We start from the raw sequence: 13655 nt of genomic DNA, 5'->3' as shown, positions 1-13655 counted from the left end.
CTTATTTAGTACCTCATTTTATAGATGTATAATTCTTTGGTCATTTATTTATTAATTTCTATGTCACCACAGAGTGGCCTTGTCCAGTTTGGTTGGTTTTTATACTATTTTGCTATATTTTGGTCTCAGCTTCTGGTTTTGATCTAGGGATTTGCGTCCTGAAGTTGCTCCTCCTAGAACTAGAGTGGCTAAAGCCATTATTTTATCAACCACATTCATCCGTTTGGAAACCCTGTCAGGCATGTAACACATATGCTGAAAGGCAATCTACATTTTAGTTCATGTGGTCTAAAGCTAAGCCAATGCCTAATAAAGTCACCATCTACGATTTAATATGAAGATGAAATTACACTTGTGCAATTGAGATGTGACTAGTTATTTTAATGCAGCCTGGATGTTAACACCAGCTGTCTGAGAGAAAACATGAGAAAAGAGTGGACATAAAGGTGCAATAAGCATACTATCTGCATAGGACCTCAAGAGTCATTCTCCAAAAATGAATTTCTGGGCAAACATCCAACGCTACAGTAAGTGACTTTGCACATGTCTGGGTATAAATGTATGAATTCAGAGCAAGATAACACTTGATAACTTTCTAAATTACTTCAAATGTATCTTAGTAATTCACATGAGATTTCCCAAATGCTACTAAAACATCGTTCCAGGGACTCTTATGTCCTCCAGCTGTGCTTATCAGTATGTGATTCCGATTATGAGTTGATAATAGAAACTATGCATGTGATCAGTTTGTGCCAGAACCAGATCTCTGAATATCTCTGATATTCATGAATCAAGTTTCAAACACCTACAAGTATTGTTCATTCCAAAAATGAACATTTTGAGAAGATAAACTTTTGATCAGCAGGCTGCTACCCATAAGGCTTAGTACAGCCGAGTGAAAACTATTTTTCACCTTACTTTCTAAAACATTAAGTATTCTTTCTTAAGCAAGGTATATTTTATCTTACTTTCTTAAAGAAAGTTGACCACATAACTTGAAGAATATTCCTTTTTAACAATAAGGAAAATCATATCATCAACCCCTGAAAAGTGGGAGGTGAGAAATACACGCAAAGGTTCTTTAAAATTTGCACTCACCAGGCTATTTGATACACTGCTATAACAAAGGAGTCAAATGGCTTTATCTTCTTAAAATCTTCCATATAAAAAAGTGCAGTGAAGCATGTGTTTGACTCGGAATGAGCTGTTCCCACTTCACACAATGATAAACCACTTGCCAATTGAGTTCAGTCTCCTGCCTCCCACTTGCAAAAGGAATTTAATTGGCTGTTACAGCAATCTGTACTCTGATAAGGTTGGTGAGAGAAAAAAAAAAACACAACCTGCAAAAAAACCCAGACTATCTAATCTGAAGACCTCATACAGTATTTTTCTTCCACAGCCCTCTATTTGTGCTGGTCCACCATCTCAGTGTGTAGCTACCCTTCGAACAGCCATTCCTCCCTCTAGATTTCCAATTTTTACCTAGGGCCATCCAAAAGCTCATAATTCTTTTCCTTTACTTCCCAAACTACCTTTCAAGTCTCCAGTATGTGGTCCAGTAGGTTGCATATGCTTTCATGTGAAGCTACCTCCCCGCTTTGAATTCAAAGTTTTATTCTGCCTGAGACAAGGGTGGCCTGCAATAAAGACCTTGCTTCCACTTCACAAGCCACCTGTTATCTTCTTCACCAACCTGCCAACTCCTCTATTGCTTCCCAGTCCTGCTGCTCCCCAGCCCACTGTGCCATCTGCACAGCAGGAATTCAGAAATAAACTTACAAAGTGTTAGAAGTCTCAGCTTTGTCTCAGAGCCGGTGCTGCTTTGTGAGCAGAATAATTATTCTGGAATAAGAGTAAGTTTTATTTAAGAATAATGTCTGCATGGAAAGCTACTCCAGAATCAGGGGTAGCAAACTAATTTATTCCATCCTAGCTCTGCTAGTCTGCCTCCTCTTTTGTACAGGGCCCAACATCTATTTGTGAATTACTAAAATTTTCTTACTAGGACAGGATATATATGGATATAATAATTACATTAATCTACAAAAAGAACGAAAAATTATTCAAAATATAATTTTAAAACTTCCAGAAATTTCTGAAAGTAACATTCCAGCATTTCTGAAACGGGGGTAAAGCTGTAATGCAGGACTCTGATGACTCAAAACACTTCTGTCACAAAGCTAAAAAACAATAAAAAAAATTCTTTTGCCATAAGACCACAGATGACTGCAGCCCAGAAGAAATAGGACTAAGAGTGTCATATGAAAGAACGGAAGAAGCGACAAGGTTGCAACCAGAGAAAAAATTCAGCTCATCTATTATAGTTAGTGGTACCACACCACAGAAACTTAAAACTGTAGTCTTGGCCCCAGTGCCCCATAATGCTGGACACTGCTTAAATACAGTAAGTATAGAACAATTACTATCTCAGATAATTGACAATTGCAGTAAAAATCAAGAGGCAACAGAGGAATACGGATAGATGAAGTAACACAAGGAAACAATGAAGTGATTTTGATTGGCATGTCAGAGAGCTGTCACAATACATCAGGAGCTTAATGGTTGTTACTTTAGAACAAACAGTGCAGTAAAGGTTAATCTTAAGAACGAACGTAAAGTGCACTAAAGAGGTTTTTTTGGGCCTACAAGCCTACAAGGTAACACAGGAAAAACATCTACAGTTGCATGCTGGAACATTGAAACCGGCATCATTCACCAATGGGAAGAATAGAAGCTGATCATTCTATTGTGAATCAGAGATGATAGAGTGGAAAAGGATGTTTCATATTTTGTTCAATTCAGATTATTATGGTATTCTGTCTAAACTGGTGAATTTGAACCATGGAAACACTTTGCATGATAAACAGTAGAACCCTCTATCAGCCTTGAATCATAACGCAGAAATGGGTAATTCACAGCCAGCTTTGAAAGAGCTTTCGATTTAAATAACTGTCTCCTATTTTAGGTCAAGTGCAAAACCCCACTAAAGTGCAAATTACAAGCAAACCAAACTATCTCAGCTCTTAAAACACCACAGATATATTCTATCTCCTCTCAAAAAAAATAAATCAATAATTCAAAATAATGGCATTCTGGTAACGTAACACCTTGCCTATAACCCATTCTTCTTCATGTGTCTTTTGAAGAAAGATTTTATTAAGCATATTTTAAAGTTTAATGAACCACTCTCACTATTTTGCTTCTGTTAATTTTTCAGAGAACACATAAAAGACATTCTGAAATAAAAATACCCCTTGTGTGTAGATGCAAGCAAAGCTACAGGCACTTTGGCACTTTCTGAGCACACCCTCTGTTTTATCCAGATTCATAAGCTACAGTGATCTCTTTTGCCTTTTCTCATTAAAGAAAACACAATCCAACATGGAAATACTCTGCAAGGTGATTTTGTTTGACACGAAACGTTCAGTAACAAAGTTGTGTTTGTGCATGACATGCTTGCTACTTTTTAATCCAAGTCAGCTTTTCTGCTTGGTAGATTAGACATCGTAGCTGGCTTTAATCAAATAAAAATGCCATGAAGCAAGTGCGTACTTTTACATGGTAACTAATTTACCAAGAACATGGGTATTGCACATAGAAAGCTGAGTCGATGTTGCAAACAATTGAAATGATGCACCCTGGATTCAGGTGTGAAAACAACATAACTGCATTGGCAATACAGGCCTATCACCCCAGCCTCTTTCGAGAAGGTAGTTTAGCTATATTCATCTATACAAATAAAGAGTACTGTCCTGTCTTTGGAGAATTTGTTCACTACAGGCTCACTCATAACTTCACATGACACGTCAAGATTTTTTAAGTTCAGTTTTGTTTTGGTGCTGACCAAAATCAAGAGATTCTACACGGTGGCTAAGGCATTCTCTTGTGATGCTGGAAACTCATATTGAACGAAATGCCCTGAATGAATGAGCAAAGTTATTTCAACTTCACATTTTCACGGCCTACCCAAAACCCCCTCTGCACGCTTGATTTCATGAGAGGGTTAGAATTTCTGCTTTCCTCTTTCCCTCCCCATGGCAGATATTCTAGGCCTGAGAAATTCTTCCTGACAAAAATGCCACTGAAACTCATCTCTGGGGAGAAAACATTTCAGTGGTAGAGCTTCAGGATTTGCCTAAACTCAGGGTGTATTTCTCAGTCATTTGTTCCTTGTAGAGGAAATGCTGACTTATCCTTGCTGAAAAAAAGCACTTTTCAACAAATGCTACACACTAAAGTCAGCCCCTGCTCCTAACACGAGTGTTTGCAGTGTAGCAGGAGACACTCTGACTCCCCAAATTCCATAAACTCATCCTGGGACATAGTTTCTCAGCAATGTCAGCTCATGACACTTAGTCCTTCTTTTCACTCCTTCCATTGAAGTAGCATTCCATGCTTCTTTCATCCTTAACACCAAGCAAACCTAATAATAAACTCTTTATTTAATGAAAGATAAGGTCAGATATTTTGATGCAAGATTAGAAACAACACACTACAAATAAATATAAAATGCAATTTTAATTTAGACTTACTGATCAGGTGCCTCTCCAGGCAAGAGGCAACCTGTTTTATCTCGACTCCCCAAGACTCTTCCATACTATCTAAGCTGAAAATTCACTGCATTCAGCAATACTTCTTCTTCTGAACATTATACTTGATCTGAAGCTGGACAAGGACATTCATTCCACCCCATCCCACTTCTCTTTTTTCTATTTTTTTCCATGTTATTTTTTAAAGGTATAGTTTGTGGACTTTTCACTCTTCCTCAGGAAGGCTTCCTAAGAAAGGTTTGCACATCATCAGCTAGCAAGGGTTAATTCACTCTGCCATTTCATACATCTACAGGATTCTTCAGTTAACACCTTTATTGCAGCTTAAATGATCTTAACATAAATTCCTAAAATATTGCAATAGTTAGAATACTCTTAAGGCTGAATGTTAAATTTTGCCTTTAGTCACCATCAGTCTAAGCTTGTGGCAGAGACTAAATATGACATCTTTGGGCATGCCATTAATATTGACAAGACACTTAGGAACAGTGTCATTGAACTATCTCTAGAGACATGCTGCCACTGGCCCTGTCATCTTGAATCATTTTGACTGATCAGTGCTATTTAACAAAACATTTAATGAAATATTACCAAAACAATCTTATCTTCAATAAGCCTATTCCATACTGTAAACTTAATTTTAGACTCAGTGTCTTAACTGATGAATGTTATCCAAGAGATCTTTAGACTTTCACACTTTCTAGTAGTTTTCAAATCAGAAACAACAATACAAGTCACCAATTTGCAGATAATTTCCGAGAGGCCACTTGTAAAATACAAATTTTAAGATGGAGAACAAGTAGCTTAGTATGCATAGCCACACAGTTATTTACCCTTTCAAACCTATTTTTTTCAAATACAATAAAAATTAATTTCTTAGCTATGGAATTTTTTACATTAAACCAATTCTATCTCTGATTTAGTTCCTAGCTGTGGTTTCTCATTGTTTGTAAGGTGAATAAGGAGCTGAGTAAAGGAGAGAAAGTGGTGCATTGATCTGAACAAGCAATTATGGGCTAGCAGGACTTCCTCCAAAATCTGTGTCACTAGTGAACACAATAATACTTCTATTAGCATTCAGCATAGAATAAGAGTGTACCACTGAAGTGACACATGCTTCAAGTACAGCACCAATAATCCTGTAAAATCAAAGCATGATATAGGAAAAGAAGACCTGGATTGTATTGTAGACTGGAGTTATAGAAACAGAGGGACAGTAAAAGTGCAAGTTTATAAATTGATTAATGAGAAGAAATTCTATACAAGGTTTTTACTTAGAGATAATGGTGGAAGAGGAAGACCTGGATGTCTCAGCAATTTCCAGCATGACAATAAGCTATAGCTGAGAAGTAAATCTAGATCCTAGAAATTAGAAATATCAGACAAGGAAAAAGCTTAATGCTGCTTCATGAATTGTATCACTGTGGTCTCTCAGCATTCCAGTAAGGTGAATTCTCACTGGTTAAAGAGCAGACAAATGGCTGTTAGGACCATCAGAACAATGAAGAGTGTCTCATACAAGACGAAAAAAGTAGTTTCACTGGTTTCAGCCCAGAGAGGCAAAGTCTGACAGTGGACACAACTGATTCAGGCAGGAGTAGGTGTAAAAAGTCAAGGAGGGAGAAGAGCTGTAAAACCAAACGGCAATGTTGACAAAATAAAGAGCAAGTACAAACTAGCCTTGTCTAAATTTAGGAACAGAAAGTTTCTGACCACCAAAGGAGACAGAGCTGTTTTTCCATGGAAGTAGTGGGAGAAATAAATAAATAAATAAACTAGGTGAAAACTAGTGCTTAATAAAGATCTAAATGGCACAGTCACCTACAGTAAGGTCCTGGATTCATTAAGTGAAAGTCACTCTCTTTGTGAATTAACTGACTGTTAGGACAATTCACAAAGAGAACTGAATTACAGTACAAAAAGAAGAAGCCTTGTTTATACAAAGGCTAGGTTCACAGTGTTTTCCGAAGAAAACCGAGAACAATTATCTGACTGTATCTATCTGAGGATGAGTCATTTAAAAGTAACTACCCCTATAAGATGCTTTTAGCGATAACATCTCTCAATTGAAGAGGTACTAGAATTTCAGCTGCCACTATCCAGAATCCTGTCCAACTCAATTTAAGCTATGAAACCTTCTCTCTTCTTTTATATTCTGCTTTATTCACAGATAGAGGCTCCTTTCTAAGAACAAAATAAATATTTTAAGAAAAAAGAAAAATTCCACTTTTCTTTCTTGCAAGCTTTTAGGTCTTCACAAGTGTTTTCCAACAGGCTAAAATATGTTTTAAATTATTTTATTAAATAGTAGGATCTACTCACTTCTAAAGTCAAACAGAAAACTTTAAGTAGGGAAGTCACCTCCAACAGCTGCTTGCTACCTTAAACTACTTTTAACATATAATCTTTGTACTTCAAAACCACATAGTTTCTCAATCTTGTGTATAGAATGTGTAAAGTTTTTTTTAAATGTTTCTATTGCTTTCTGAGCTTTACCTCATTTTAACTATATGGATTTTAGAATCTGTAATCTTTGCAGTTTTTGGTATTTTTCATAAAATACTTATTAAAATTGCTATGAAGATATGGTAATTTAAATTGTCCAGTTTCTGCCTTACATTACATGAGGCTAAGTCAAATAATTTCAGCTTTATTAGCCCACTGGGAAAAAAAGCTTACATTTCTGGATAGGGTGTTGTAAAAATCAAGTTGGTGAAACAATGAGATAGCCATGCCATAAAAATGCAAATACTGGAAATCAAATATCAGTCTTCCTGTCCCTCTTCTTAAAGAAAGGGTATATCTAGATAAAGTTGTTTCAATTTAGACAATAGCTTGTGTTATCTAACATGTGGTGACTATCAGCATTTAAAAGTCTGCGTGCTCCAGAAATCTAGACGTACTGTTTGGTTTAGTTTAAAATAGGAATCTATCCATTATATGATGGTCTGTATGTAATATGTCATATGTGTGTACATAATGCAATAGACTTACATTCATGGAAGTTCTGTTCATGGTAATGCACCAATACTGAAGCACTGCTTCGTCCATAGTAATGGGTGGAGCACAGTACCCATAATAATGTGAGGGTATTTTGTGGACCCCAAATTTCGGCTACTGCTCCAACTATAAACTTTGTTCCCCTGTTTTGATAACAACATTGTTTATATTATACGCCACTGATGTAGAAAGCAAAGTTCATTACTAAAATGCAAGAACTTCTAATGTACACAGAGCTGATCCGTCCTGACCAATACTTGGTCATTTTACATACCTCCTGGCCCTTCAGGATTTTTTGCCTTGCTTGGCTGTACTCCTTTGCAGGATTTGGTGCAATCATGCCAGTCCTGGTATGCTTCACCTGTTGGGAAGATCAGTGTTTTTTTGAAAAAAAAAAAAAAAGTCATTTATCCAAATTACTTCACGTTACTTATTTGTACTCAAGCTATTGAATTAGTAGCTTCAGTTCCCAGAAGTGGAGCTGACATCTGCTTCCTACTGGGTCAGTCAGCAGTTTCCATAAATCACTTCAAATATTCTCAAACTCATTGTCTAGATCATTGACAACAAAACTAGTAAAATCTCAAAGTCTGCATCTCATTGCATAGCTTTTAATAGAGTCCCACAAGTATTTTCAAAGGAAAAAATAAAACCCCTATTTTTTTATCCAGATATCCTCCACAGAAAGGCATAAAAGCAGCTCTGCATTCTTCCATCCACATTACCGTGGAAAGAATTAGCCTAGTTTCCTGTTCTTCTCTTCAAGCATGTTGGCTGCAAGACTCACTGTTCTTTCATCTCCTGAAAATTACCTAACTAATATACCTTTTTTGAGATCAGGGCTGAAACCAGTAACAGGGCTGCTTTTGAAGGTACTTTAAAGAGCCAGTCTGATTTCTTACCAAACTATAATTCCACCACAGTCTGTACAGTTTGAGTGCCTTGTGCCAAGTCACAACTTAGTTCTTGCTCTAACGTGATAATATACTCTATCTTCAAAATATTCGGAATGGTAAAATACACATACACTACATTATTTTCTAAGAAAAACTTTCCCTATCAGCTTCAACTGCACTGAATTCCTGGTTCCTATACAACCTTATTGAATGAAAAGGTATGCATTGCTTAAAATCATGAATTGCCAGCTTGCATTGTAAGACAAAGTACTTAACAATAAAGTTCTCCAAACCAGTTAGATCATCTAATGTTTTTGTACACATGAATGACTGCATGCAGTTATTCCATCAAATGGTAGTGATTGTTATGTGCTGTATATAATAACATAAATTTGAAATGGTAACACGCTTAACGCATACTGCAATAGTTTTGATACTGATGAGAGAAAGAATTTTCTGTTCCTGATTTTAAAAAGAAAACAGAACCTTGACTTCAGTGCCTGCACTGCAACAGCAGGGAGATCAAAGGAGCTTGATACCTCTTGCAGTAGACGTGACCATTTCAGAAAACAGAATCAAATCTGGCTAATGAAATGAAAATCCTAATCGTGCCCGTTTTGCCCACGACATACACAGCAATAGAAGCTGCCTTACTGAAAGAGGTCAACAGTCCTTCTTGGCCAGGACTCAGTCTTCAAAAATAGCACACACTGAACACTTTGAAGAAAATTTTAATGGCAAACCGTGTAGAGAAATCTACAACGAACCGAGCTCCTTCTCCTCTCTAGATTGGCTGGTCTTCAGTCATGAAGTTTAATGTCACTAGTACATTTAATGTTATAATTAATAGTGTCTCTAGCTATTATTGATACTTTCACATTTTGGTATCAATAATTTAATTTAAAAACGACCTCAAAAAGTAACTGCAGTTTTGTGAAAAGTATGGGGGTTTACTTTCTCTTTTAAAAATCCTTTTTGTTTTTCCATTAGGAACAAGGGAGTACATGAAGATGGAATATCCTGATCCATCTTTTCTTTACTATTCAGCATGCCTGAGACATATGTACCCATTTAAATGTCCTTTTTTGTAGTATAGTCCTCTCTTCTGAAGTTTTTTCCAGGTAAATTTTGTCAAGGCCTTGAACTGTAAAAGGGCCATCCTGCTTCTGCCACATGCTTTTTGGAGCGCTGTGACCAGGACTGCACACTGTATTTCAGATGAGGCTGCATCAGTGATTTTTGAAGAAACTTTATTATTCTTTCTGCATTTGCCATATTAACCCTTAACAACATAATGCACTTTCTTTTATTCTACTGGTCACAACACTTACACTTAATAGCACATAAGAGCTTAGCCTTCTACCCAAAACCAACAAAAATTCTATCGGGGATTCACCAATGATAAAAGAAGAAAATCACTAGGGAAAGACGACCATGTAAAGAATGCTCTGATACAGTGCTTAAGACTCAGGACATGCTCATCTATTTTCCTATTCTGTCAGGTACCTTCTGCAACCTCTGCCAGCCTAGGAGTTACCATTGCTGCCAGCTAGATCCAGAATTCTCTCTAATATAACATAATTTTAATTCCTGAAGGGAACTGATGGTAGTCTCATGGATGCTACCAGGAGAGATGAGTTTCCTAACTACTCAGTTACTTAGGACTGGATGACCTCTTAATCTATATTTAAAAAAACCCACAGCAAATTCTGCTCTATATTTGATAGAGCAGGGACAGCATATTATTAGGAAACATGCAGATAAATGATGTTGAATTAAGCCTCTATATGCAAGAAAGTACAGGATTTAAAGATACATCAATTTCTTTTGCAGCTTTCATTTGTTTGGTTAAGCACGTTTCTGTTTAGTGGGATGGATTTTACAACTTCTAACTCTCTCTGTGAATGCCTAACAGAATTTACTGCAAGGTTCAGTTATTTGAGTCACTTCTGAAAACCTCAACCATTTAGGAAATACTTCAGAATGTTGTCTATTGTCTGTATTTGCATTAATCCCTCCTCTATGAAGAGAAATCAAATTGAAAAATGCCTGAGACACCTAGGTATGAAAGATAAAGGAGTCACGTAATGATCACAGGCAAATATCTTGATGAAGAGACATTCAGAGATCACAGCACATTGGGGCTCTCTGCTTTGATTGTTTATTCCCACACCTTGGCAATATGCTTTTCTGCTATGCACAACCACATTTACCTTAGAGCCTGAGAACTTAATAAATATTAGCAATATGAAAAAAAGATTGGTGAGGAAAAAACCAATGAGTTTACATCCCTTTGCAATTCCAAGGCCAGTGAGTCAAAATGCAGTTTAAAAAAGAAATAAACAAACTAACACTCTTTATACGTTCCCAAGTTCTCTGACACTTACTGAACTTCATCAAGTCCCAAATTAACTTCTCTTCTGAACTCCCATTGTGCTCCACTTTGATGTCAGGCATTTTCATCTAGCCCGTTCCCATAAAGAACATTTCTGTAAGGTCAGCCAGGAGTGCTTTTAACCTTCATGGACTCTTTTTAAAATCAAAGGTTGTTGCAGGAATCCTGTGAAAGATACATCTATGTGATCCAATGAATAGTTGAGAAAAGCCAGAGTTTAAGACAAGCTTCTCACAAAAGCACTCTTTTTCCCAGTTACCATTTCACCCCAAAAATGAACGCGTGGAGGGAAGAGGAGGAAGCTGATGAACATTCACAGCTAGCTAATGCCTTTTAAATAGGACACTTATTTTTAATCTATAGTACTTACAAGCAATTATTAGCTAGAATATAGAATTAGCAGTTCATAGTTTATATGTATGATTTAAGGGGGGAGGGGGGGCTAGTTTAATAACTTCATGTTAGAGAATTAATTCAAAGCATTTCCATTTTATCTATAAAGTCAGTCTATGAGTGCTTTGAAAGAGCAAACAGGAAAAATAGTGGCCAGGATCTAGAAATATAAAGCAGTCATAGAACACGTGAGGTTGAAGTTTGTATCCACTTTGACGTCTTTTACATTGCCAGCATAGCTTCAGCAAGATTGTGGCTCATCAGAGCACCAAAACAGGAGATTGTGCTCCCTGTCTACATTGCAACTTCCATTACATATATTTTAAATAAAGTTGCATAACAAGAAATAAGTATTTTCTGTATGTCTCCAGTGGCTGAGGCTGTAATAGAATTAGGATACTTCTATGCAACATTATATAAAGTTATGTGTTTTATGTATATTTATGCGTGTGTATAGTAAATATATAAGACTTAAAAGTACAACTTCAGTGCACCAAGAAAGTACTAAAATATTTCTGAATGAACGTAATGTTGTTATGTCTTTGCAATTCTCAGGTACTTTAAGATCTCATTATAAACTCATAACATGTAAAGAGATAATATCATGCTAATGAATTCCTTTGTTACAAACTATTTTTGTTTTCAAAACTTCATCTGAAAATATTTGCTGATTACCTTTGATTAACTTTTTTCCTTGACACATGATGTTTTGGGGGGAAGCTTTAAAAGTATACAAAAACTTAGCTCTCTGCCTAAAGGAATTTTGAGCAATCTAAGACCTTAAGTCCCATATGGATCAATAAAACAATTAAAACCTGGTGGGTTTTCCTAAAATATCCAGTGCTTAGGCTGCATTTTGACATGCAAAGTCTGACTTGTTAGCCTCAGCTTTCATCTGTTTCGTGAATGCATTAATTTTACTTGCCTTTTTTGATATGCAGAATGCAAACTTTCCAGAACAGAAACTAGCTGTGCCCACGTGCAGGTACAGCAGCTACCAATGCAAAAAAATACTGTTTCATCTCCAAGCTTCAACCTTTGTCACTTCTACTCTGAACTTTCACCCTACGCTAGCTCCCTTGGACTGCTGCAATTTTACTTTATGGTTACCTAGGTAAACTAGATGTAACTAACACACCATGACAACGCTTATCTTCATTTTCCCTTGCAGATACATACTTAGGCTACTTCAGAGCTTGTTAAGAGTTTTTAAATGCAAGAATTCTGGTTTTGTACTCCAAACAGTATAGAAATTCTCAGTCCATTTCTTCTATTTCTACTGATTCACAACTTTCATTTAATTTTTACTGATGTACATGTCATTGCAGACAAAGCACTTGTACCACTGAAATTTGTTTTCTTTCTACTAACCTCTTTTTCTCAACAAAAGGAGGTCTGTTACTCTTCCTATTAGTGCAGTTACTGCTGGTAGCACACTTCCAGTGCCAAGTAGCCAATGTAAGATGTAACGATTCATGGTATAGAAACAGCTATTGAATTGGCACTAATTGTAATTTTGGTGTCAGGTTCAGCAGCAAGAACAAAACCAGTCCCCGCTACCCCACAGAATTGGAACTGGTCCCTGCCAGACATGGGATATTTGCTAGAATTCATTTGTTGTGCATCACAGCCATGTTTAAAAACCTGGTTATTTACAATTAAAATATACTCTGCATTTTCTTTCATTAAAGTATTATGAAACATCCTTCTATATTCTAAACAAAGATACATATTTAGCAAATAGTTTAGTATCTTTGGAAAAACATCCATTTGTTTACTAGAAATGTACCAGACAGACTGTGAATAGAGAAGAACAAGGCTTCTGAAAGTGCACCCACAAAGGTTTGCTTTTCAGGGTTGGTATTACAAGTAATTAGCTTGACATTTAATAAATGACATTTCTAAGAACTGCTAAAGCTGACTTAACAAGCAAACAGAACAACCTTGTTTTGTTTAGAAAAGGTAGTGGCATTGTTGCACATTTTATGTAAAGTGCTTTTGCCAGCTCATGTTGAAAACATCTAGATGCATTAAATACTTGAAATAAACATGCTTTCTGTAAACTGAACTTTCTATTATGGTGCTCGCTGCTTAGCACAAACTCTGATAAAATGTCTTGTGGTATATAGTGAATCTGAGCAGGCCATACTAGATTTATAATAAAGTTATCCTCGACTAATGTTGTGTGTTTTTTCACATTTCAAATCATAAACAATTTAGAATGCGTTTTACATCTCAGTCAGAAAAAAAAAAAAGCAGAAGTTATGTTGAAATTGTATGTCCTTAAACTTTTCCTAGGCTTTAGAACTGAATTTTATATTGGCAAGTAAAGCAATCACTTTGAAGAATCAAGAATGCATGTGTTAGTCCGGTTATCCAGCCCAGAGGGTAGGTTTGTTTACATGCAACACATTTCAA

The 13655-nt window shown here is 36.3% G+C and overlaps 1 protein-coding gene across 1 annotated transcript in view; it reads right to left on the bottom strand.

The window, feature by feature from the left end:
* Positions 1-13655, bottom strand: part of IQCM (IQ motif containing M) — a 112333-nt gene that overhangs the window by 80918 nt on the left and 17760 nt on the right. Inside the window, 3 exon segments of the mRNA XM_063336177.1 lie at positions 1697-1751; positions 7828-7914; positions 10968-11009. Of these exon segments, the coding sequence (XP_063192247.1) occupies positions 1697-1751; positions 7828-7914; positions 10968-11009 (184 nt within the window).

This window comes from Chroicocephalus ridibundus, chromosome 5 (genome assembly GCF_963924245.1).
Source record: "Chroicocephalus ridibundus chromosome 5, bChrRid1.1, whole genome shotgun sequence".
Classification (NCBI taxonomy): domain Eukaryota; kingdom Metazoa; phylum Chordata; class Aves; order Charadriiformes; family Laridae; genus Chroicocephalus; species Chroicocephalus ridibundus.
The sequence above is the reverse complement of the archived record's forward strand: the minus strand, read 5'-3'. Positions and strand labels throughout refer to the sequence as shown.